Source organism: Lepidochelys kempii, chromosome 2 (assembly GCF_965140285.1).
Source record: "Lepidochelys kempii isolate rLepKem1 chromosome 2, rLepKem1.hap1, whole genome shotgun sequence".
In the NCBI taxonomy this organism is placed as follows: Eukaryota; Metazoa; Chordata; order Testudines; family Cheloniidae; genus Lepidochelys; species Lepidochelys kempii.
The window spans coordinates 49239853-49267361 of NC_136381.1; the positions used below are offsets into that span (position 1 = coordinate 49239853).

Here is a 27509-nt window from a genome sequence, read left to right on the forward strand (position 1 = left end):
TCCCTTCATCCACAGAACCAGTAATCTCATCATAGAAGGCGATTAGATTAGTCAGGCATGACCTTCCCTTGGTGAATCCATGCTGACTGTTCCTGATCACTTTCCTCTTATGTAAGTGCTTCAGGATTGATTCTTTGAGGACCTGCTCCATGATTTTTCCGGGGACTGAAGTGAGGCTCACTGGCCTGTAGTTCCCAGAATCCTCCTTCTTCCCTTTTTTAAAGATTGGCACTACATTAGCCTTTTTCCAGTCATCCGGGACTTCCCCCGTTCGCCACGAGTTTTCAAAGATAATGGCCAATGGCTCTGCAATCACAGCCGCCAGTTCCTTTAGCACTCTCGGATGCAACTCGTCCGGCCCCATGGACTTGTGCACGTCCAGCTTTTCTAAATAGTCCCTAACCACCTCTTTCTCCACAGGGGGCTGGCCATCTATTCCCCAGGTTGTGATGCCCAGCACAGCAGTCTGGGAGCTGATCTTGTTTGTGAAGACAGAGGCAAAAAAAGCATTGAGTACATTAGCTTTTTCCACATCCTCTGTCACTAGGTTGCCTCCCTCATTCAGTAAGGGGCCCACACTTTCCTTGGCTTTCTTCTTGTTGCCAACATACCTGAAGAAACCCTTCTTGTTACTCTTAACATCTCTCGCTAGCTGCAACTCCAGGTGCGATTTGGCCCTCCTAATTTCATTCCTACATGCCCGAGCAATATTTTTATACTCTTCCCTGGTCATATGTCCAACCTTCCACTTCTTGTAAGCTGCTTTTTTATGCTTAAGATCCGCTAGGATTTCACCGTTAAGCCAAGCTGGTCGCCTGCCATATTTACTATTCTTTCAACACATCGGGATGGTTTGTCCCTGTAACCTCAACAGGGATTCCTTGAAATACAGCCAGCTCTCCTGGACTCCTTTCCCCTTCATGTTAGTCCCCCAGGGGATCCTACCCATCCATTCCCTGAGGGAGTCGAAGTCTGCTTTCCTGAAGTCCAGGGTCCGTATCCTGCTGCTTACCTTTCTTCCCTGTGTCAGGATCCTGAACTTTCTTTGCTAACTGGGGTTTATTATTTATTGAGCATCCAAAAATGCACTAGGTGTTCTATAGAGTAAATAGAAAGACATAGTCCCTACCCCAAGATGCTTACAATCTAATTTTAGACATGATGCAATGTGTGGGAGTAACAACCAATAGGGAAGGGTTAGGGTGAAGGTTCCAGCACTGAGGCCATGCAGTTAGTCTGTGCAAACGTGTACATCCTGATGGCTCAATGCAAATTTTTAAATGATTATTATTAACATACTCTCAGAGAATGCGTCTCCACCTCAAACCTTAGCGCCTGCATTACAATCCTTAAAGCAGGCTTTGCCTCAGCTATTCCTCATGGCATCAGCCATACCCCATTCAGGCATGTAACCTGGCTACTTTACACTGGTGGCACATTTCAGTAAGTGTCTTGTTTTTCTGGCTGTTACAGCCTCTTATATTCCCCATCACTGCATCAGAGTTTCATATGGCGCACTCCAGCCACACATGTCCTGAATATGATTAATACAGTGTGTGCTTTGCTGGATAGTTTAACCCAGAAATTTAAGCTTCTGTCTATCTTAGGACTTTATACTGCCACCCATCACTGTAGTTTCTGAGCACCCCTTCCCCACATGCACTGTGCCCTTGCTCCTCTCCCCCAGTGCCTCCTGACACCGTGAAACATCAGATCCATGGCATGCGACGGGGAGGCACTGATCAGCGGGGCTTGCCAGAGGTGCTGGGGGGAAGAGGAGGTTCTGGTAGGGGGGGCTCCTTCTCCCCCTCCCCCGCCCACCTGCCACTTGCCTCCCTGTTCACCTCCTCACCCCACTCACCTGCCCACCTCCCGCCTCATCTCCCCACCCATGGGGACCCCCAAAGCGTGGAGTCCCGATTCGCCATACCCAAGGGACATGTCTGGGTGAAAAACTGGTTGACAGACCATACTCAGAGTAGTTATCAATGGCTTTCTGTCAAACTGTGAGGGCATATCTAGTGAAATTTGGCAGGGGTCAGTCCTGGGTCCAGTACAAGTCAATATTTTCATTAATGACTTGGCTAATGGAGTGGAGAGTATGCTTTATAAAATTTACAGATGCCAACAGTCTAGGAGGGGTTGCAAGCCTTTTGGAGGATTGTTTTGAATTCTAATGCTATCTTGACAAATTAGAGAATTAGTTTGAATGTAACAAGATGAAATTTAATACAGATAACTGCAAAGTACTACACATAGGAAGGAATGATTTGGGAAGAAGAGATTGTGATTCATATGCTGGCAAGGCCTTTTTAAAAAGGAAGGTTTTGCAGGGTTTCCTAAAATGGCCATATTCTGAATTCTCCTAATCTCCTCTGAAAGTCCCTTCCATAGCTGGATCCCCTTACCTGAGGGTGTTATCCACAGTTTGCACACACTTCACCCTGCGGTTTCAGCTGTGCATTGACCCATAGGACCACAACTGTCTCAGCGATTCAGTGATCAAAATTTGGTATGTAATATAGCTGGGACTTTAAAAATTAGAACCAGAGATTTAAGCTGGTATCAGAAGCTGACTGGGAGCTGGGAGAAGGACTTGAGCACAAGGCCTGAGAAGGCAGGCAGTCACCTTCTGTACCTGATGGAGCCTGTGTGTTGTCTTCACATTCAGCGTCAGCCACAGATGCTGGAACTAGGAGTGCTGCTGCAACCCCTGGCTTGAAGTGGTTTCCATCATAGACAGGGTTTACAGTTTGGTTCAGTGGCTTTCAGCACCCCCACTAGGTTACATTGTTATAGCACCCCCAGCTTCAGCATCATTGTCTTTGAATCTGTTCCACATGTTTTAATAAAAACACCAAGGGTCAGCTGATGTAATCTCGGGGCGGTCAATGGAAGCTGCTGGGTGCTCAGCACTCACAGAATCATAGAATATCAGGGTTGGAAGGGACCTCAGGAGGTCATCTAGTCCAACCCCCTGCTCAAAGCAGGACCAATCCCCAACTAAATCATCCCAGCCAGGGCTTTGTCAAGCCTGATCTTGAAAACCTCCAAGGAAGGAGATTCCACCACCTCCCTAGGTAACCCATTCCAGTGCTTCACCACCCTCCTAGTGAAAAAGTTTTTTCTAACATCCAACCTAAACCTCCCCCACTGCAACTTGAGACCATTACTCCTTGTTCTCTCATCTGCTACCACGGAGAACAGTCTAGATCCATCATCTTTGGAACCCTGTTTCAGGTAGTTAAAAGCAGCTATCAAATCCCCCCTCATTCTTCTCTTCTGTAGACTAAACAATCCCACTTCCCTCAGCTTCTCCTCGCAAGACATGTGCCCCAGCCCCCTGATCATTTTTGTTGCCCTCCGCTGGACTCTTTCCAATTTTTCCACATCCTTCTTGTAGTGTGGGGTCCCAAACTGGACACAGTACTCCAGATGAGGCCTCACCAGTGTCAAATAGAGGGGAATGATCACATCCCTCCATCTGCTGGAAATGCCCCGACTTCTACAGCCCAAAATGACATTAGCCTGCTTGGCAACAAGGGCACACTGTTGACTCATATCCAGCTTCTCGTCCACTGTAACCCCTAGGTCCTTTTCTGCAGAACTGCTGCCTGGCCATTCGGTCCCTAGTCTGTAGCAGTGCACGGGATTCTTCCGTCCTAAGTGCAGGACTCCTGAAAATCAATCCATTTAAACAGAGGCCTACCTATGGCCTTCAGACCCTAACTTGGTCTTCAGTATGATTTTGTTCTCCTTTTTGTTAAGGAGCAGCTCCATTATGCAAGTAGTTTTGCTGATCCTCAAGGGCGGTTGCTTAAGGCTAATACTCTATGTTAAAGATAGTTGCCTTCCTTTTGCTACCAGGGACTCTGTAAGGCAATCATCCTGTTACCAAAACTGGTTCACATTTCAGCTTCTGTTTCCTTGAACTCTGCGACAAAACCTGTGAGACTGGTCCCTGTGTATTCTATGTTTCTAATTAATATTTATTATAGTACTATGTGTCTAATTATATAATATACACACATGAATGCAGAAAACTCCCTGTCCCATTTTCCTGGATTGAATAATAGTCTGGAAACAGAACTATAATTATAGAGGTTTTTTTATTAGAGAATTTATCTAAAATACATATTCATTTCTTCTTTAAATTATGACATATTTTAATGGAAAGTTACTTTGTATTATATCTATGGGAATTAGTTTTATAAATGTTTAATTTAAGACATTTTGTAATTTAAAAAAACACACTAACATTAAGACATAATTGAGGTTGATGATACCATGGCTAAAAATGTAAAATTTAAAAAATATTTACACTTCAATTTCTTAAAATCTAAGACATTTAATAATTATTAATTTGCTTTTCACTGCCTATGTTGACACAACTTAATCTCTTAAATCACATTTAAAATGTCCAAATTATTCTGTATTCCTGTGCTTCCAAAAAGCTTCACATTACTGAGTACAGTTAGTTATATGTACTGTCACCTGTAGATGAGGTTACTTAAAATGGCTTATTTTGCGGTCATTATGCGCTTTGCCAAACAGTCAAAGTGTCAGTCACAGCAATTATCAAACACCACACAGATTTCCCCTCTCCCCACACCTTAAGACCTTTTTTTCTCTTGATCTAGGGTCTTTCACATTTCATTAGCCAGAACTTCAGATGCTGAATGGAAGAAGCGAGAGATCTAGGAGAAGAAATGTTGCCAGTGCACAGCTAGCAAAGGTTTGATTTGTGCTTAGCAGAAAGGACTCCTCCCTCACAAACACAGCAATTTCTTATGAGCTCAGTGCTTAGCTCATTGGAATGATGCTCTAACTTCTCTGCCCTTCAGAGGCTGGCATGGACGCCAGTTGTCCATCATATGGCATGGGGTCTCATTCTCAGCACTGAAGCAAAGGCCACGGAGTTTGCACAGCTGGAGAAAAAAGAAAGGATCAACATTAACCTTCAGATGCATCCTCATGCCTCCGGCAACCTATTTACGGTATATACTGTGAGCCAGAGACAGTACAACTCTTAGGGTATTGGGAAAGGTGGCTTAAAGATATCTAAGTGATCACCCCCCTCTTTGTTTTGCTGGCCAAGGAACTCAGTGCAAGGTGTTTCACCCAAACCCTTTCCTGCCCCTGACACATTCTTTTTGGCCATCGACATGCCATCTGTGCTGGTAGAGCTGGGAAAGAGTGGTATAGTTTTATGGAACTTTTGAATCACAGGAACTTCACAAAGGGGCCAGAGCTGGCTCTGTGTTTGTTCCAGGTCTATAGATTAATTGAACACTTGGCTATTTTGAAAGCTGAAACTCTTTTGACAGTTTGATTTTTTAAATAACATTTACTTGATCCCTTTCTCATACTGGTGTAATTCAGCAATTACTTCAACAGAAGTCAGTGAAGCTATCCTGGGGTTAAACTGGTATGAGAAGAGAATAGATCTCAATTTCCATGGGAATGTATAGTAAGAATGTGACGGTCTATCCTAAAGCATGATCTGCAATTTCATAGCCCTCTAAAATAGAACCATCTCTGTGTATAATTGTGCCATAATACTCTTCTGTTCCAAAGGTCCCTTGGGACAGCCAGGCCCTGAAATATCTGAAGTAAATGTGCGGTTTCCCAAGCAGTAGGACATTTACCCTACACAGTGTTTATTCATGTACTTCCATTAAAAACAAGTCTTGCTCTGCCACCTTTGAGGTACCTGCTAGAATAATCAACACACAGGAGACTCTTTAGATGTGGTCCATAGGGAGCTATCTGACTATGTGTGATTTTTACACATACTTCAGCTAATTCAGAACTAACTGCAAAACCCAGCCCTCCAGGACACCATGTGGATTTGTCACAGGTACTCAGCTATTCATGCTGCTTTCTCATGTGTGACAAAGGTCAGACAAATATAATTCAATGCAAGTGACCAGCAGGTTAGAAATAGTCCTCATTTTAATTAACTGATTCGGGACACCATGTCTGAAAACACACAGCAATAGAAATTGCTGACAGAAGGATGCGAGGGGGCTGCAGCATTTGTACAGAATGGTTCTGTAGACATAAAATCATGCTACGCTCTGATTGGCAAAGAGCTGCCTTACGAGAGGCTTTTAACTTCTCTGAGAGACATGGTACATAGCTCAGAATGCTGCAACCCTACGTGTTCCAATAATCAGTAATTCAGTATAGCAATTCTTATGGATTTGCTATCCTAAACCTCCTCCTCCTGACAAATATTCAAAATCTGCCTATCTTTAGAAAAAAACAGTTGCCAATTGTGAATTGAAGTCCAGTGAAAACATTCCCAACAGATGCTAAATTTTAGGATTTCCTTTTTTCCCCAAGCTGTTTTATGGTTTCTTGATTTGTTCAGCATTTAGGAATGACAAAATACATGATATGTGCAGCTTTGGTCTTGAGTAGTTGGTTTTGAAAGGTGCAATGTGATAAATGGATTTGTGGATGGGAAGAGATGGAGGATGGCTTTCATAAGGGAAAAATACTCATTTATTTTGAGTATTTCCCCTCTCCTCTCTCCCATGTTGTAAAGCTACATTCATGTCCCCTTGATCATCAGTAATAGTTCCTGTGGCTTTAAACACAGACGTCAAGCTAAGACTCACTCCAAAGCCTCTTATTAGTAGTAATAGATACTGTAGTTTAATGAACATTTCCCATAGTTCATCCTCTTCCTTTCCCCTGCACTTTTATTAAATTATGCCCAGCACCAGATCACAGCTTCTTTTCATCTCAAGTCAATAAAGAAACACAATTATTTGATTTATTGTTAGAGCAATAGCCATTGGTAAAATTGAGGTAAGCCTGTGAGGGTAAACTAAAGCCCTTCAAATATGGCTTATATTTATAGACTCAAGGGTCCTATTTTTATCTTCTTAGCTAAACCACTGCAGCCCTGAGGATGAAACTTGAATCTACACAATTTCATTAAGGAATGGTGCACAGAACTAATGCCCAGAGACACTCAACTTGTCAGTGCTCTACTCTGAGAGCATTTGCCAGTGTCATCAGGCTGCACAATAAAAGAGTTTCTTGAGATAAAATGCAAACTTCTGGAAGCTGCAAATTTTCTGCATTCCAAGCAATGGCATTTCTTCTTGACTCCTGTCCTGAGTAGCAGCAAAGTCCACTTCAACACACATATGAACACAGTTACCAGAGAGGGAGAAAAAAAACATTTCAGATATGCATATTGAACCAATGATTCATGATGCTATCTTCTCTTTCACAAAGCTTTGCAATCGGACTCTATTCTGTTCCAGTAATGTAAACTGCAGCTTCAGCAGAAGATCCCACTGAAGTCTAAACGAAGGCGAATGAGAGTATTTTCATATAGAAAAATGACCTTTAGCTACTGAAGATTTACCTGTTCTGGACTGACACTGATGGGTTCTCTCAGAACATGCCAGATAACGCATTCAAGTAGAGGGGGAGTGGTCAGCGAACCTTGGTAAGTCCAGTAATCCAGGGATGTGGGAAGCAGATTCTTGGGATCATAGTTTGTGAAGGAAGCTTGCTTGCCCTAAGAAGATAGAACGGCCTGTTAAAACTGTGGTGTAAGACTAGTTGGAAAATACACACCTTGCTTGCATTGGTGGAGCTAGTTAAGGGAGGTTTGATATTTCTTGCCAAGTGTGACCCCTGCTTTAGAAAGAGAGAGAGAGAGAGAGAGATGGATGCTAATTCTGAACAGTACTGAGACCCTCCTACAATTTGCTGAAAACTGTTGGGGTTAAAGTTGCTTAGCACCTTCCAGGATCAAGCCCTCCATCCTTGTTTCAAATGTCTAAAGTTACTGTCTCTTCCTCTAAAAACATCCACAATCTATATCCCATGCATAGATGGCAAAAGAGACAGAGCAAATATAAAAATTTGTGGGTCTGGTTCGTTAATGGCCAAACTCATCGACTTCAGTCATTAGTGTAACTCATCTGATTTACACCAGGCATGAACCTAGTCCAGCATAACAACTATGGACTCCACTGCAACTGAAAGCCAGAAGCACACGATCATAATGGTATGAAAACATTATTTACATAAATCCTTTCCGATTGCTGATGACCTACAATGCTGTATATCTTTTATTAGCCTAATTTAAAAAAAAGCATTTGAGCTCTCGTCAGGGTAGGGATTACAAAGGTGTCAGTGCTGATGACATGGAGAGCTGTTCTACTGTAGTACTTGCATATAGCAAGCAGAAGTAAGGAACTTCAATTTTGCACTTTTCAAGAAGAAGACTATAGAAAACAGCTGTGCTTGTTGTCAGTTGGCATAGAGATCATATACTACCTTGGTTTGAATGGAGTCTAGTGCATCGATAACTTTCTGTATCTCAGGCCTGTCACTTCCCGCCTATAATGCAAACCACATGAAAAGAAAGTAAGTAGGTGCATATGTGCTTGCTTAGATTTACCACCATAGTTAACTGAAGACACCATTTTAAATTAGATCACCACAGCACCAATTAGTTTCATAGAGATTTCTCATAATGCTGAATGATGAAAGTGGCTGTGCCCTCACATTGTAAAGCATATGAAGTTTGCCAGTCAGCACAAGCCATTTGTGCTGACTAATCTGCAGAAGTCAAGGATTGTGGGACAGAATAAAATTATTTTCTTTTAAGGTATGTGGATTTATTATTGGTCTTTAAATTTGACTTCTGAGAAATGAACAGTTAAACTCCCAACAAAACCAGCATGACCAGAATAGAGGGAGCATAGTAGAGACAAATCATCATCTTTAGCTGGTTGTGTATTTCTCAACCTTTATATTAAGCCAAGGTAATTAATGTGGCACAAAACATCCTGCCATTGAGGAGTGACAAATGAAAGGGAAAATAGAGGTTATTTATGCCTGGTTTACACAGTTTTTATACCATGTGATTTTTTTTCATGGCATACTTATACCAATACCACCACCCCTAATGTGGACACAATTATATTGGTATAAAGGGCCATAGACCAATATATCTTACTGCTTTTCATACAGTAGGACTTAGTGAGTATAGGCACCTTTATACCAATATAACTCTGGGGGGAAGTACCTCTTTAACTCTACGGTATTTCTAAACCAGTACAACTTCTGGGTGTAGACAAGGCCTTAGACTGTAATCTTGTTGGGATGGGGGCATGTTTTAGTTCTGTGTTTGTATTGCAATAGTGCTAGGTGCTCCATCATGGTAGGTGCTGTACAAACAATACATTACTATAATAATAAGGTGATTGTTCAACTAACCTGCAGAAAAATGCCTACCACAGTCAAGCCATCAGGATGCTTCACAGCTTCATCAAATCTACCATATTTTGTGTTCCAGTGAACCAGGTGAAGCTAGAATCCAGGAGACAAGAGACATTTATAAACAGCACCTTCCATCTAACAGAGCATCTCAACTAATAGATGACCATTTACCAAAAACATTAACACAGATTGTGTTTTACTGCTGAAACTTGAAGAGTTTTGCATACAGCTCTGAAATTGTTGCATCATTGATTTGCTTTTATGTCTCTTGTAGAAATTTGTGCAATAGATATTTATAAGAAGAAGTGCTTCTCATACTTATTTTCAAAAACATTTTCTAAATGCCAAGTGTGGGCCATATCTTGCAGTCCTTATTCTGGTAAAACTCCAGTTGACTTCAGTGGGAATTTTGCTGAAGCAAGGACTGCAGGATTTGGCCTAATTTTAAATCAAAGTATTCTGTCCTTTTTTTTTTTTTTTTAAAGGATATAGAGTTAAACATGCTCTAAATAAACTCCATTGACTTAGGGGAGTTATACTTGTTTACACTATGGCTGAGTTTGGCCTGCAAATTTTAAGGTAATGCCTTAAAAAAGACAACTCCTGGAAAACTTTGGAGGACATTCTGTTTGGAAATAAATGTACCTCTGCATCAATCTAGTTGGTTTGCTCTTCTTTTTTGTTTTTGTTTTCTTAGTTGTTTTTAGGGCTATTAAGATGAAGACAGGATTTTGATTCTTCTAAGCTCATCTGCTCCTGCTGCTTATTCCTCATTTGAAATTATAACAATCTGTGCCATCATAACTATCTGCACAGGAAGTTCAGCAGCTAATTATGGTGCCACAAGCAGAATTTTATAATCTTTGTATAATCCTACAAGGTGCTCAGAACCTTCAGAAAGTTGAAAGATGCTCGGTACCTCGTGAAAAAGAAGCAGAAGCAGGGCAGGTGAACTCTCAGACCAGATTGTCACTGGCCCTGCATGAGTGCACAAGGGATAGGAAAAGAAAGGGTGCAAGGAGCTACTTCTCTTATACTCCAGTGCAAGAGCCAGTCACAATTCCAATCCTTGTGCTACCTTAGTGCAAGAATTGGGAAATGCCACCTCTGCTGCCACTGCTAGACTTCCAAAGCGGACAGAGAGGGGTGAGATAGTTAATCTAGGGCTTTGTCCTCCTTCCGCTCCAGGAGCAGAGTAGAGGTGAGCCTGGGTCCAGGGGAGTGTAGCAAAGGGTAGTGCAGCAACTGCTCTAGCATGCAGTCCTATAGGGGTCCCTGGCTGGGTCAACCAAAATGTCTGTTTGAGGTCCCACTGCTGTATGTCCCCTCCACAGTTCCTCTTGCTCGCTCACTACCACAGATCATGACTTGAAAACTACAATAAAGCCTTTAAGAAACCAAAAGTCTTGTCGTGTCAGAGCAAACACTTTGGTTTTTAACACTAGAGACAAGAAAATGGGGAACCTATGATATACAGATGCACAGGGAATAGAATTTTTTCCAATGCTTCCCATGAGCCGTCTGTTTGTTTTGTTTCTGTCACATCTGTGAAATGAAGTGGCTGCAATGGAAATCTTTTACAGTGAATACCACATCTCGCTTGATACCATCCAGCACTTTTAGGCTGTATCTACACAAGATTTTGCTTAACATTTCCCACCATTCTATAGTATGGTGCTGCTTCTGTGTTGGGAGCACTAATGTAGACCAGCAGCCGACATCTGAACCATCATGTTGTCTTACCCTGCTAGAACTCACAGCACTGCTGCCACTGGGGGAGTAGCGCTGATGGGAAATTTTAAGGAAAAATGCTTAGTGTGAACAGTCCCCTATAAGAAAAAATCCAGTCTTACCTCGGCTTCATATTGCACTCCATCCACAATGTGCTCAGAACCTTGGCCTTCACAGGAGCCCCAGTGAATGTGAAACTGAATCAGTCTGTAGGTTCCCTCAAGCGCTCCGCCCCTCAGCACTGCAAACCAAACAGCCTCCATTAGTATTTGCCTCACCTCCTTTGTTATGGAGCCTTACTCTAAAACAGAACACTGAACCCTGGGCTTCTAGGGGCAGGTCTACACTACAAACTTGTATTGGCACAGCTGCACCTAGTCTATACCAGACATCTAAAAACTTAAATGGCTTTAATATATGAGATTCATCAGCAATTTACCAGCCATGCTAATAATACAAGGTGACTGGATTTAGGAAAGGTTTGTGAGAAACTTTTCTGTCACAATATAATAAAAAATTCTAAAAAGATGAATAACCAGAATTCTAGGGCCATATAGAAAATGTTCCACCAAAGCACTCTTAAGGGCCTAAAAGTGTTTGCCTTACTCATGCAAATTGCCCTTTCATTTTATGCCATCTATTTAGGCCTTAATCCTGCAAACGTCATGGTGCACAGCAAGGAGCCCAATGTTGCTGTGCTCTAGTGTAAGTATGAGTAAAGGCCAGCAACAGGCACATATGAGGTTAAACACTAGGCATAGCCTTCCTCACTAAAGTGAGGTAAATCTCAAGCCTCTTGTGTTCCCTTCTCCATTAGTCCCTCCCAAAATATTGGTAAAATAAGGACTGGCACATGAGTCAGGTCTGAAGAGAGACGGGTTTGGAAATGAGGCCCCTATTTGGTATTACTCTTGCTACTACAGTAACTAAGTCCTAGTGTAACCAGAGCACTCAGTAGCACTCTCAATTATGCAGGATTGGGCTCCCTGAATTCCCTTTCCTGCTCATTAATTTTCACCTTGTGTTTAGACTCCGAACAGCCCACCCTTGTGAGATGCAGGATCAAGCCCTAAGCCTGGAAAATGCTCAGGGCAGGGAAACTGTCTTCATGTGCAGCACCAAGCCCGAACAGGTAATAAGTAATCCTATTGAAGTTAATGGAGCAAATCGTGTGGGTAAACACAGAAAGGTTTAGGCCAAATTGTTCTTCTGCAGAGCATTTAGGCCTCACAATCTAATTCTTTGTTTAAGCTGGTATTATCTGAAAAGCAAAGGTATTTTAGGAATAAAATTTAAGATGATATAGACCCTAAAATCCAATTTTGTACTTGCAAAGTGACAGAAATGTGCTATATGTTACCATAAAAGTGCCTGGATTATGCATCACAAACAAAATAGGTCAATGGAATAAAAATGCTTTTCTCTGTTTGCAAACAGTCCATACCCAGGACTGTGCCAGTGTGTGCATGCGTGAGAGTATGTAAATTGATTACAGTAGGCCACTATCTGTTCAGTTTTGGCTAACTTTGACTATATGCAAGCACAGACTAAAATAGCCATTGACAACTGGGGCAGGGGTAATTACAATGATGTGAAGGGAATGACTCAAGACTTTAGCCACAAGAAAATGCAATTTAAGATATACACAACAACCTTTGCATCCATTGTCAAGGCTACAGCTTTGTAGGTATAATATTAGATTTGAAAAACTTAGGTACAATGGGCAAAATATACCCTTTGGGCTAGAGTCACAAAAGGAATTAGGTACCCACAGTAGCAGTTAGGTGCCTACATCCCAAATCAGAACCCATTGGCAATCACAAAAGCTCCACTCCACTGCCACTGAACCTGTAGGTGTTTAAACATGGGCACACAACACAAGCGCAAGTAAATGTGATCAGGAGAAAATTGCTAGCTGGGTGTGGGGTGAAAAAGGGAACAGCCAATCTTTGTCACATGTTCCTGTCTCAAAGCAGCATGTTCTATACAGCAGTAACTCCTGTTCTGTGGCTAAGGCTCATGTGACTACATGATGATGGGCTACAAATGTGATTTTTTTTCTATTCAATGACAACATGAAAGATGTTAAGGTACAATACATTTTGGGGCACTTCATTTCAATTTAGAAGTGGGCACTGTATTTTTTCTGTATTGAGACAATGTTGAGCAGATTTGAGATTTATTATCAGTAATGATGATGATGATGATGAATACCCTGAGCAGTTACATAGATCCCAAAGCACTTTACAAAGGAGGTAAAAGTGCTTTGACTCGTAGGAAAGTTTAATGATCAAATTCTATTCACGTGGGTAAGGCGAGAAGTCCCATTGATGTCACTGGGATTCCTTGCATGAATACATTAAACTGGATTTGGCCCTAACACATTTCCTGGTGAGATCGTAGAGTGTGTAGAACTAAAAGGACATTTTGTTGATTAAGAGAAATCTACACAGTCAAAGGCATCTAGTTACATGGGCCAGGCTATTCTACTGTAAAAGAAGTTTTACTGAGCAGTTACCACTCCCATATTTACTTCAGAGCATTAGCAACTTTGGCCTAAACTGTGTGGGTAGCATTGATGTTATTTAGAGAAGAGTCAGGTCCTTTATGTGAAGCTTTGCAGGAATACTGTGGCTTTACTGCTGGGATTCCGAACACTGATGGGATGTATTCACTATAAAGAGCAAGCCCTAATTTATCTTATTCAGGGAAACGCTTTTCTTGGAAAGAATCCAAATGGCTAAACTGCAAGATTCCTTCAAAAAATAATTCAGACATTGAATGAAATCCTCCACTTACACAAATCAAATTGGTAGGAAATAAACTATTCTAAGGCTTGTTAATCTGAATAAATGCAGAAAAAGGGAATACTCCTCAAATGGAAATGAGTAAAAATGGAACATTTTCCTATAGCTGAAAAAATAGTCATCCAAGCAAGATGGAAGTCCACTGCTCAAAATCTATGGAATTTAGTGCTAATTCAGAGTCCTCTCAAATGAAAACCCTAGCAGTCACAGAACACCAATTTGGCTGAGGAGATATAATAAATAAAATATTACTAAAAACATGCTATGTTTGAACACACTGTACTGTTAATGGATGGGGAATACACTAAAGAGCATGCTCAGGGATTCTGAGTACTTATGTAGGGGGTGGGTTTCCCCAGCTGATATACTGAAGAGTTCAGCCAGGGTGAATCATACTTTCTGTAAGGCTGCAAATACAGAGGACAGAATGTCACATTTGGGGAGATGTTCCCTTTTTATTTTATCTCTCCCAAGCATCCCTCCTAGGAGAATATATCACAATAAGCAGAGAGTAAAGCAGGACCAATGGTTCTGAATGGATGGGTTCACCTTGTGATGCAAGGCTGTTGTGGGAAACCTCCGCAATAAATTTCACCAAAAGAAAACCGTGTGACAATTACTGCTGATAAACAACCTCATCTGACTCTCATAGAAGCCATTTGGGAAGCCCCAGAGGGCAGAAGGTGTTTTGAGGAGATAACGTAAAAGAAATTAAACACTCCCAATATGTGCCATATTTGCACAAACTGTATATTGGCAGTGTGACAGTGACGGTGACACACCCTAACTGAACTTTTAGATATGGCCTGAGTGTCAGCTAAGGATAGCTTGCCCTGTCCAGGATATAAGGCTACCCCCTGAGCATGCTGACCAGAGTACTCCTCATGCCATTAGTAGTTAATGCAATTAAGAGTGTGTGTGTGTGTGTAGACAGGCATACATACATACACCCATGTGTATACATGTACACACACACCTCCCTACAGATGCACAATGGACTCATGGCATAAGGAAAAATCTGAAGAACATTTTCACCTGATAATCTTGAGTCCTTAAGTAGGGGTGGGCTGTCCCTAGTTGACACACAGGCCATACTGAAAAGTTCAGCCCAGGTGAGTCACAGTCACTGTCAAGCTGCCTATATATATATATATATATATATATATATATATAGTATGTGCAAATATGGCACATAATGAGAGGTGTTTCATTTCTTTTATCTTATCTCTCAAAAACACACCTTCTCTATCAGGCTCTCCAAATGGCTTCTAACTATGGTTGCCAACCCTCCAGGATTGCCCTGGAGTTGCCAGGAATTAAAATTTAAAATTTAATTAAAAATTATATCATGTGATGAAACCTCCAGGAATGTGTCCAACCAAAATTGGCAACCCTACTTCTAACAGAGTCAGAAAAGGTTGTTTTCAATGGGTACAGTTAAACAAATTTCCCTATAGTGAAACCATTTGCAGATACAACTTATGCATATTAAACATAATATATGTCAGAAATCCCTATGAATCATTAATAAAAAAGTGAGTAAAGTGCATTGCTGTTAACATCAGAGGGGAACAGATCAGGAACACCAAGCCTCTAAGGGTGAAATTCATCAGGGCACAAGGCTCAGTGCAGCACTTAAGTCCTACATTATCCCTTAGCAAGCGATTTATATGGGTTTTAAATGGTCATACCCTGTGTGCACCCTCTGCAATGGGGTGAATTTCAACCTGTATGAGCTGTCCTTGAATTGATAATTGCCATATTATAAGCATGAAGATGATTTGTAACAATATGTCGTCTTGTCTCCTGGCAGCTGGATGTATGGAACAGTCCTAGCAACTGTTACTAAAAAAGTGTATTGTGTATTGCAAAATATTACAATAGTACCAACAGGTGCTTATTTTCCTTGACATCTGATGGATGATGAACTGAGACATAGGAAGGCAGGGTCCCTTGCCCCAAAGAGCTTACAAGTCTTTTACAACTTCCAGTAAATGAACAAATGAAAGAGGGTGAGGAAAGTGATATCAGACAAACAGAACAGACGGAGATGACTGTATGCAGTGTTGTTGTAGCCGCGTTGGTCCCAGGATATTAGAGAGACAAGGTGGGTGAGGTAATATCTTTTACTGGACCAACTTCTGCTGGTGAGAGAGACAAGCTTTCAAGCTTACACGAAGAAGAAGAAGAGCTCTGTGTAAGTTCAAAAGCTTGTCTCTCTCACCAACAGAATATGGGGATGATTGGCACACATCTCGTTAGCTGTATATTTTAAAAACAAGTGCTGCCCAACTTAGCTATTATTAGTTGACTAACTTCTTCCGTTGACACAGTAGAAGCAACTCTTAAGGAGGGAGTTGAATGAAGTGAGGAGAGTTTCCTCGCACCCTATGTGCCCATTCCAAAACTGATTTCTGGCCAGATTTATAGTTTAAAACAGGGATCGGCAACCTTTGGCACGTGGCCCACCAGGGTAAGCCCCCGGCGGGCTGGGCCAGTTTGTTTACCTGCTGCATCCTCAGGTTCGGCCGATCATAGCTCCCACTGGCTGCGGTTCGCCGCTCCAAGCCAATGGGGGCTGTGGGAAGCGGCAGCCAGCACATCCCTCGGCCTGCACCGCTTCCCGCAGCCTCCCAGTGGGAGCTGCCATCGGCTGAACCTGCGGATGCGGCAGGTAAGCAAACCGGCCTGGCCCACCAGGGGGCTTACCCTTGCAGGCCGCATGCCAAAAGTTACTGATCCCTGGTTTAAAACATAACTGAAAGAAATAACACAACAGCTGCCTTGGACTATGATAACAGAGAAAGTTCTGTCTCGCACAGGTGTGTCCTGAAGCACAGAGGTTAGCCTCTCCATTTCTTTAGCCACAGGAGTTCTTTTCAGTCAGTTCCCCTTATGATTCAAAATATTGGTTTAGACATACAGTAATGTAAATATTCAGTATTCTGGACATATAATGGTGACATGTAACATTGGGCAATAGCTAATGTTATACCGTCAGTGTTTGTGGGCCTAAAAATAGACCTCCTGTGCCAAAGGCTGTATTCAGAACATCTTATCTTGAAGACTGCAGACCTGCATGTTTCCTCCCTAAACTGATCCTTGCTGCAGTGGGAAATGGAAAAATCCAACAGCGACGCAGTTTGCAGTGTAACTCACTGCAATCCAAGGAGTGCCCACACACTCTCTCTTAGGATAACAAATATTCCTTGGTCTGTTTACACTGAGTCATAACTAAAGAAATGTATCTGAGTGGTCCCCCAGGTACCTCCATTCTTTTCCATTATAGAAAGAATCACCTGAAAAAAATATACTTGCGTAAAATTATTGAGGAGAGTCTTCCATGCAGTACTAGTGTCAAAGTTGCCCCTATATGTTGACCTCCCAGGGATGGCAGAGTAACTTTAAGGTTTTATATTGATTGTATTTCCATAAAAATGTCAAATGTACATGAATTTGTAGCTTGACTTAGAATATTTTCTCTATCTTAAAAGCAATTATAAAAAAAAGAAAAGAAACAACTAACAAAGCGTTAGCCATAAGGAGAAATTACCAGTCTATTTACTATTAGCTGTAGAACTTGAAATCAGATTTTCCAATTATATTGTATCATCTTTATAGCTAAAAAATAGATCAGTTTATATTATGATTATAAAACAAATTCATTACTGACAGGATTCTTTGCTTCATATAAGCTCAATAAGCATGAGAGGTGCTATAGAGCATTGTGCTCACTACTGTGAGCAGTGCCATTGAAATTAAGGCCCTATGCATATTGTGAAAACATTTCTGAGAAACGTTTATATAAATCAGGTTATAACCAGGTTACAGGTTTTCTTGACACTTTTAGCTGTCCTGAGGCAAGTCAGTTGTCAACTTTGGTTAGTCGCTGTTTCTTGCGGTCATTTAGCAATAGTGAAAGTGTAACTATTTCCTCACAACAGGATTTAAAGTGCCTGTAACTTTAACTAGGTGCAGATATCATCTTTGCTACAAATGCAGTAGGGACAAATCCCAAGAATAAGGTGCATTTATTATGATATTTTCGGGCCTGATCCTGCAAACACTAAATACTGCATGTAATGCTTACTACCTTGAGGTGTTCCATTGATGTAGTTGCATTTCTGAGATATCAGAATGGATACACTGTAGTCTTTGATTTAGTCCCTATGGCAGTGATTCCCAAACTTGTTCTGCTGCTTGCAGGGAAAGCCCCTGGCGGGCCGGGCCAGTTTGTTTACTTGCTGCGTTCGCAGGTTTGCCCGATCACGGCTCCCAGTGTCTGGGGTTCGCTGCTCCAGGCCAAGGGGAACTGCTGGAAGCGGTGTGAGCCGAGGGACATACTGGCCGCTGCTTCCAACAGCTCCCATTGGCCTGGAGCAGAGAACCCAGTAGCCGCGATGGGCCGAACCTGCAGATGAGGCAGGTAAACAAACCGGCCCGGCCTGCTAGGGGCTTTCCCTGTACAAGCAGCGGAACAAGTGTGGGAACCACTGCCCTATGGTATTTGTAGCAAAGAGACTATTTGCCCTTATTTAAAGTGTCAGACATTTTAAATGCCACTGCTAGGAAATACTCACACTTTCACTATTACTAAAAGACCACATAGTATGTCTATACAGGATTTTGGAGCAAGTGAGAGCAAGCCTCCCATCCTGGGTCGACGTACTCGGGTTAGCAGGGCTCACATTAGCACTTTCTATATAGCTGTATGGACAGCGCTTTGAAGTTGCAGCCTGGGCTATGAAGCCTGAGGAGGGGTGGGGTGAACTTCAGAGCCTGAGCTCCTACGTCAAGCCGCAACTTCAAACAGTGTCTACAAACCTATTTTTAGAGTGCTAACATGAGCCCCGCTGGCAGAAGTCTGTTGACCCAGGCTGGGAAGCTCACTCCTGCTTCCTCCAAAATGATGTGTAGACATGGAGAAGCCAAATAAAATATTCAGCCACAAGAATTAAAGTGGATGAAGAGAAGATAAAAATAATTGGAGTAGTTTGTATCCTGCTTGGTACAGTCTCAGAAAGCTTTCCGTAAAATTGCAAACAAAACAAAATACATAAAATGTCCATACTAAGGAAAAATCGTGGCCTTTCAAAGTAGAAAAACGCTTGAGTAAAATAAATGTCACTATTGATTTGTGGGCATTTCACTACTTACAGGATTTCTAAGGCTGAACTAGTAACCGTAAAATATTAAGGGCACACTTTAAAAAGCCCAGGGTCTAATCCTGCCCATCTAATTCTTACCAGTAGTTCCAAGAACTTCAGAAGAACTACACTTGTAAGCAAGAGCTGCAGGATTGGGCCGAGAGCTTTTATAAAACATTTTTTAAAAAAAGATTACTCTCAATACTTAGTGGTTTCTAAAAATTTAAATTTTCTGAATCTATCACATACCTTTTTCTATTATGATTTAGTTTAGAAATCTTAAACCATTACTATACAAAGGAGTTTTTTAGAATACTGAACATGCTTGGGATACTGGAATAATGAAAATAGAAATTGAATCAAGAATTATGCACATATAAGCTTCTGTTATTACTAAAGAGCAAATTTTCTAAAAGAGCAGACTAAAGACTTTTTTCCCCTATGACAATAGAGTATTCGTAAAAGACACATGGAATTGTTTTTATTTTGAAGAGATTTAAACATTTATTTTGGACTTTTATTACACTGCACAATACCTTGGTGCCTCAGCAAGGGAGAAGGATGATTTTTAAATACATTTTTTTTGCATTAGTGTTTAGGCACTCGACAAGTTATGCAGGAGACACATGCAATGCATTATATAACAAATATATATGGAACCTTTTCTTTTCTAGGGGCTATGTTTTATATCAGGTATCTGGATATTCTGATCTCTAATTTCTGTTTATTTTAATGATTTTATTAATAATGACCACATGAAATATTGTCTGAATCAGAGAAATGCATAATGGTCACAATGATGCTATTCCAAAAGATTTTATCCAAAAACGTTTTTTGCTCTTGCACCTATTTTTACTAAGACATTAGAACCTTTGCCTGTAATTTCAGGGACATGCCCTGATTCTGTAAACAATAAGGCCCTGATCCTGCAAACACTTAAGTATATGCATAACCTTAGTCACAAGAGTAGTGCTGTTGACTTCAATGGGATTAGTCACACAAGCCAAACTATGCACATGTTTAAGTGCTTGTAGGATCTAGGCCAATGGGACTACTTCTTTGCATAAAATTACTTGTGCGTAAAATTAGTCACAAATCAGGACCTTACTTACTACTTCATGGTGTGCTTACTACATTAAGTAGTCCCACAGACATAAATGGGACTTCTCATCGGCGTGAGAACTACACCTTTTAATAAGTATTTGCAGGATTAGGTCCTTAATTTTTAATGTAAAAAGGGACGTCACATAAAATAAATTCTTATAATTTCTCCTTGTGCTTGCTACATTATGTTTAACCAGGAACTTGGTAAAGAAATAATCAAGCTCAGCATCAGAATGTTGTATATAGGAAGTGCATGAAATGTAAGCAAGTCATAAGCAGCTTTTGTTGTGTTGTAAAATTAGGCTAACTAGTTAAATGCATACAAATTAATCAATTAAGTGTGCAGCCAGCTAGATTTTATGTACCGTGATTTTCAAAAGACTATCAGAGAGTACAGAATCTACCCTTAGGTGAATGTATACAGATATCTGTATAATGTTTTTTTTTTTCCAGTCCAGTGTTTGATGAGTTGTAGAGCTACTGTATTTTCACTCTCATCCCCTCCTCCTCCCACTCTCTGCAAGCTGTAGCTGTGTGTGAATCATTCTCGCAGAATAGAGATATTCAATTTCTGTGCTATTTTTTTTTCTCATTAGGAGCTGTTCTTCCAAAGGATATTTATGAAAACTTTTATATACCCTGGCAGTTTTCTGTTTCTGAGTTACTGAATTTAAATTAAGTTTCACAACATCCTTCACACACACACACACAAACACACACACACACACAGAGAAGGATGTGGCCCTGAAAAGCAAATCTGCTTTTTGCAATTTCATCATGTTTCCCACTTCTCATGACATAGTTAAAATTCACTAAAGGTTTGAACCTGCATGGTGCTGAGCACTGTCAATTCCAACCAACTTCAACAGGACTTAAGAGTTCTCAGCACAGAATTGGGCACTACAAAACTGTGTGAGTCAGAGTACTCCTTTTCTTGAAGCAAAACAGATATTCATGCTACAATGGATGTTCTGACTGAATTGTATATCCTTGTCTATACATTTGTGAAACATTTAGCTATCCATTTAGTCCCATTTACTCTAAAGGCAGGTTGGAAAATATGTTGTTGGGTTTTCATTACAGTTTTGAACAACTACAATACTGCCTAGGTTCATACACACACAAAATATTGTAGGCACTGATAATTTGTTTTCAGCACCATCCCCTAAATGACATTGCCAAGGAACTGCTTAGGAAAAACAGGGCACTTGCTCAAGCAAGTTAAATAAGGCAGTGTCTAGAGAAGGCAGCTACTGTCTCTACAGAGGGATTGTTTTCCCCTTTCTAAATTAAATATAGAGGCACATTCATTGCAGAAGGGTGGTGATTTCTGCAAATCCCGCCAGCTGAGAAATTACAATTAGGGAGCAAGCCTGCAAAACCCTTGCTTATACAAGTAGCCCTGACTCATGCAAATACTCTCATCCACTTCAATGGGACTACTTCTGTGAGTAAGGACAGATCATGTGTATAGAGGTTTTCAGGATCAGGCCCTTGTCAGTACAGTACAATGAACAGGCTCCTGAAATACCGCAGAATAGCTAGCTCTCAGTGAACTGTGTGGGAACATGCTACATGTATTGCTATCTTTATCTAGAAAGCACAGAGTCAGGGAATGCCAGGGCTGATGTGGATTTAAATTAGAGAATATCAAACTCATTTCCTGGCTGTTCCACTACTGACCTGGAGAGATGCCCCCTTTTTCTGCACTGCAATTGTTGGCAGCAAAAATATAAAACTGAAGAGGCTATTTCCAAATCATTTCAAGTTGCTAATTTTAGTTGTTTTGCTATTCTGTTGTCCTTTTCTTCCTGCAGTGCATCCTGCCTTTTTACTGTAACCATTTAGCAGGTATTACTCAAAGCTAGTATTTTTCAGGTGGAGAAATACACTTTGTCATCCCTGATAAATTACCTTACTTCTGTCTATTGTGCATTTGAGGCATGATGCAAATCCTACTGAATTCACTGAAAAGATTCCCTTTGACTTCAGTGGCCTTTGGATCAGGACAGGTCAAGACAGTACATAAAACATCAACTTTCTTGTAATTAGAGCAAAGGATGCCTAAATGAACTGAATGAATCTTTATGGGTTGAATCCTGACCCGATGAGGTAAAAACTCCCATTGACTTCAGCGGGAGCCGGATTTCACCACATTGTTTTAGTAGAAGATAAGGAGGAAAGTGTTAAAATCCTCTCCCCCCTTCCCAATCTGTCCAATTTCAATCCCTTACAGGAACACCTGAAAGCGAGGACTCACCTGATTTGTCAGCAGAGTCGTCAAACTCCACATTGAAAGAGTGCCCATTGTTGACGATGTTTTTAGCTGTGGAGGGGTCATAATGGACATGCAAAGGCTTCAGAGAAGCGTCATACTGGGCGGACTGGGTGTTGATATTAATAGGGGACTGATGCTCTCCATTGGCAATGGGGAAATTCTCATGCCAATGAGCAGGTCCTACAAGAGAAAGCACACACAAATCCAACGTGAAAAAGATGTAGGCAAGACACAGAGGGTGGAAATAATTTATAACAAATGCAATAGAGGAGTTGATGCTATAAGTGCATTTGCTGCTTTAACTCTTGCATCAATATTTAACGATGCACCCGTCTTCGCCACCTCCGGCCCTTGCCACATAAACCCGGAGATCCTGAGAACTGACCATCCACGTTAGGGAGGCGCTGGTCTCAAGCGCCTTAAATGAGAGAACTCAGGAGACGCGGATGCGGTGTGGACGCAGGAGGGCCCGATCCTGCGCTGATTGCCCGCCCAGCCCCTCACTGCATTTAGCAGGGGTTGGGATGTGCAGGGGACACAGGTCTGACCTCTCCCCCGCTCCCCATCTGATTTGAAGAGCTCCGCTACGGTACTGCTGTCAGGAGAAACCAGAAGATGCTCCAGCCTCCCCCACGAGTCCAGATCTATGAGAGAAACTTCATCGCAAAGGACAGAGCCACCCTCGGCTGAACTGTCCAGCGGTTGGGGAAAGAGCTCGTGGGGCTGGAAGAAGGAGGAACGCCCTGGAACCGGGCACCTGCGTGGCAATGCCTCTGCCAGGAACCGCACTTCCAGGGGGGCAGTGACCGCACGTCACCAGACCCCCCCCCAACTAGAGCAATCGGGGCTCCTAGGGCCGGCTTCCGATCTCAGCTCAGTAAATCCGGAGGCGCTGCCATGGGCTTCAGTGGGGTAGATCGCGCTGGGGCCGGTCCCTCCACCTCCACAGCGCCCCAAGCCGGCTCCCGGTGCCAGAGGCAATGCGGTCCCCGTGCCGGCCGCAGCACCGCCCGGCTCCGCGGCAGGGCATGCCCCGCACCGCCCCGCGCTCAGCGGAGCCGGCGCTGCCAAGGGGCAAAGAGCAGCGGCGCAGGCTGAGCCGCGCGGTGGCTGCGGCAGGTGCCGGCGGAGCAGCCGGGAGCCGGCCGGGGAAGCCCAGCGGGGACCCCCGGGGGATGGAGCCCGGCGCGCCGGCTCGCTCACCGTTGTGGCTGGCGTAACCCCAGTGATGGGACATGGTCTCGTTCTCCTGGCCTGGCCGGCTCCTGCAGGACGGTGGCCCCGGCTCGCCGTCAGGGGCTTTTATAGGCTCCCGCCAACTCCATGCCCCCGTCTGAGGCCGGCGGGGGGAGGAGGGCGACTCCGGCTCCGGCTCAGCCCGCGCAGGGGGCGGGGAGAGGCAGCGAGCCCTTTATAACCTGCCGTCGCCATCCTCCCTCCGGCCGCCGCCGCCGGAGCGCAGCCCGGGACCGGCAGAGCGGCAGCCGGGCTGGCCCGCAGCCCATCCCCCGGCTGGCCGGGACCCCGGCAGGGCGCCCGGGATGCGCGAGCGAGCGCTGTCCTCCCGCGCCCTGGGGATGCGAACCGGAGCGACTCCCACCGCGCCCGCCCTCCCCGAGAGCGGCGGGCCGGCCCCACACCTGCAGCGCGGGTGCGCACGCGGCCCTGCCGGCGGCCCTCGCCTCAGCGCCGGGCAGCGCGGTGACCTTGGGACGTGAGCGCGGGGCTAGCTCCGCTGCGGCAGGGCGGGCGTGGAGCTGGAGCTGCTGCCTGGGCTGGGGGGGGGGGGGGGGGGGGGGATAGTTAAGTTGCTGCTGCTCCCTGTTGGGAGCTGAAGGAAAAGGTGCTGCAATCAGGGCATTTATTTCTGGAAAGAAACATTTAATCCTCTCAGGCTCAGAGTTTTCCAGAGGTGCCAACATTTGAAAGCAATTACTGGGGATTTGGAGGGGGGATTTATAATAGTCTCAACCAATTTATTAGAAGGAAACAACTGTAACATTGAAGAAGGGAGGGGGGAGGGGCCCTCCTGAGTAGGGACATTATTACTCCCTGTTATTTCATAGTGTGTTTCTATGATCACATCCCGAGAATGGTGGACTGTGTGGCTTCCCCTGAAGTGGGTCTACACTGCTTACATTTACAACGCCTCCTATGTCTAGGTACACGTTTGACAGTTAAAATTCGGTATATACTCGGGGTGAGTAAATTACCAGCCTAAAATAACAGCACAGGACTGGTAAACTAATCCAATGAGCCTGTGAAAATAAACCTAAAGCAGTAGACAATAATACATGTCTTGGGTTTTTCTACATTGCCCAGCACCACAGTAGTTAATTGCTGGGCACGAAGGACCCAATCCTGCAAACCTTACAGAAGTGAAGCAGTTTACTTCACATGAGCAGTCCCATTGTACTCGAAGGCGGTGAAACTACTTGTGTGTGTAAAGTAACTATTTTCATATGGGTTTGCAAAACAGGGCCCAAGAGGAACATTTTTAATGTCCTGTTGGTTTGGTCAGTTTTGCATCAGAAGGGCACTGCTATCCTATTTTCATCATCAAACAAGTTATAGACCAACATGCAATGAAGAGTATTAGTTTTGTTCTTAGGCTGATTTAGCAGTATGGGGCCAAATTCATTAATAACTCCAGTGGTTCTCAGACTTTTGTATTGGTGACCCCTTTCACACAGCAAGCCTCTGAGTGCGACCCCCTTATAAATTAAAACACTTTTTTATATTTAGCCCTATCATAAATGCTGGAGGTGAAGCAGGGTTTGGGGTGGAGGCTGACAGCTTGCAACCTCCCTCCCCCCACGTAATAACCTTGCGACCCCCTGTGGGGTCGCAACACCCAGTTTGAGAACCCCAGAGTTACTCAGTTGTAACAATATTACATTATTCCACCGTGGAATAACAACAACACAAGAATGAAATGATTTACAGTATATTGAACCGAATAAAATTTGTCCCATGAAGTCTTTCTGTGTAAAAGAGGATGAGTGTGTGCATATAATGTATTTACTGTTAATAACAGCAAAATGAACCAGCTAGGAAATTGCTTGGAAGAAATAAAGACATTTCTTAGGCTTCTTGGAGGATTATCAGAAAATACTTGAAAGATTATTACTGATTAACAAAGTATGCATGTTCTTTCACACTTGTCTGATTCCATTTAAGTAGAAGTAGAGACCCCCAAAGCAGAAATGGGAAAGCAAAGCAATACACATAGTGGTAATTTGGAAGTGGCTGTAATGTATGTTATGTACACTACAAATGGAAATTTGGAGGGCAGAAATCCACTGGGAAATCCCACACTTCTTCATTATAGCCCTTTTTATTTTTTAGAAATCACTTTTTGTGATCTAGTATTTTTTCTCTCCATTAATATTGACACTCTCTCAAACAAACATACATATTTAGACATGGACACCAGATATACAGACACACACAAACAAACGTGCACCAACCATTCAAAAAAACCCAGAAAGGCATTCACTTTATGTTGTGGGCTTGCTGCACAAGGCAGGACTAGGATGTCTAGATATTTCATATGGCTGCTTTCATTACTCAGAGTTGAAAAAGATACTGGCACCTGATCCTGCCATCTTTTCACATGAAAGCTTCCATTGATTTCAAAGGGAGTTCCACATCCAGAACAAGTACCAGCTCAGGCACTATAATGTTGGGCATGGCAGGCAGGCTTCCTCAAGGATCTGCTTGGCAGTCCTACCAGGGCAAATGAAATGAGTCAGTCAGTAGCAGTACCAGGGGACTAGGGTTTATTATTTCCTTTATCATCTGGTTCTGCAATTTATCAGATGGTTATTGCTACCTTATATCATGTATGTGCACACACACACACACAGGATCCACATTCCTTACAAATTTCAGAGTAGCAGCCGTGTTAGTTTGTATCTGCAAAAAGAAAAGGAGTACTTGTGGCACCTTAGAGACTAACCAATTTATTTGAGCATAAGCTTTCATGAGCTACAGCTCACTTCATCGGATGCATGTAGTGGAAAATACAGTGGGGAGATTTTATATACAGAGAGAACATGAATCAATGGGTGTTACCATACACACTGTAACAAGAGTGATCAGGTAAGGTGAGCTATTACCAGCAGGAGAGTGGGGAATGGTGAGGGGGAACCTTTTGTAGTGATAATCAAGGTGGGCTATTTCCAGCAGTTGCCAAGAAAGTGTGAGGAACAGTGGGGGGTTGGGGGAATAAACATGGGGAAATAGTTTTACTTTGTGTAATGACACATCCACTCCCAGTCTTTATTCAAGCCTAAGTTAATTGTATCCAGTTTGCAAATTAATTCCAATTCAGCAGTCTCTTTGGAGTCTGTTTTTGAAGTTTTTTTGTTGAAGAATTGCCACTTTTAGGTCTGTAATCAAGTGACCAAAGAGATTGAAGTGTTCTCCGACTGGTTTTTGAATGTTATAATTCTTGATGTCTGATTTGTGTCCCTTTATTTTTTTACGTAGAGACTGTCCAGTTTGGCCAATGTACATGGCAGAGGGGCATTGCTGGCACAAGATGGCATATATCACATTGGTAGAGGTGCAGGTGAACGAGCCTCTGATAGTGTGGCTGATGTGATTAGGCCCTATGATGGTGTCCTCTGAATAGATATGTGGACACAGTTGGCAACGGGCTTTGTTGCAAGGATAGGTTCCTGGGTTAGTGTTTTTGCTGTGTGGTGTGTGGTTGCTGGTGAGTATTTGCTTCAGGTTGGGGGGCTGTCTGTAAGCAAGGACTGGCCTGTCTCCCAAGATCTGTGAGAGTGATGGGTCGTCCTTCAGGATAGGTTGTAGATCCTTGATGATGTGTTGGACAGGTTTTAGTTGGGGGCTAAAGGTGATGGCTAGTGGCTTTCTGTTTTTTTCTTTGTTGGGCCTGTCCTGTAGTAGGTAACTTCTGGGTACTCTTCTGGCTTTGTCAATCTGTTTCTTCACTTCAGCAGGTGGGTATTGTAGTTGTAAGAATTCTTGATAGAGATCGTGTAGGTGTTTGTCTCTGTCTGAGGGGTTGGAGCAAATGCGGTTGTATCGTAGAGTTTGGCTGTAGACAATGGATCGTGTGGTGTGGTTTGGATGAAAGCTGGAGGCATGTAGGTAAGCATAGCGGTCATTAGGTTTCCGGTATAGGATGGTGTTTATGTGACCATCGCTTAT

The 27509-nt window shown here is 42.9% G+C and overlaps 1 protein-coding gene across 1 annotated transcript; it reads right to left on the bottom strand.

Annotated features, from left to right (window-relative positions):
* Positions 1-4090: 4090 nt before the first annotated feature.
* Positions 4091-23854, bottom strand: CA2 (carbonic anhydrase 2). Its single transcript, XM_073330659.2, has 7 exons — positions 23529-23854; positions 22308-22505; positions 11112-11230; positions 9256-9348; positions 8311-8373; positions 7388-7543; positions 4091-4928 (listed from the first exon to the last, which is right to left on the bottom strand). Exons 1-7 carry the CDS (start codon positions 23560-23562, stop codon positions 4809-4811), a joined length of 783 nt encoding a protein of 260 aa, XP_073186760.1. The 5' UTR covers positions 23563-23854; the 3' UTR covers positions 4091-4808.
* Between the last annotated feature and the right edge of the window lie 3655 nt (positions 23855-27509).

Bases quoted from the DNA above. Each gene is read 5' to 3' on its own strand.
- CA2 (XM_073330659.2), bottom strand. From the start codon at position 23,562: ATGTCCCATCACTGGGGTTACGCCAGCCACAACG. The intron at 8,374-9,255 runs GTTAGTTGAACA...TTTGCATTATAG, and splicing joins TGGTAGGCATTTTTCTGCAG to GCGGGAAGTGACAGGCCTGA. The intron at 4,929-7,387 runs GTAAATCTTCAG...TTTTTTCTCCAG, and splicing joins TCAGTGTCAGTCCAGAACAG to CTGTGCAAACTCCGTGGCCT.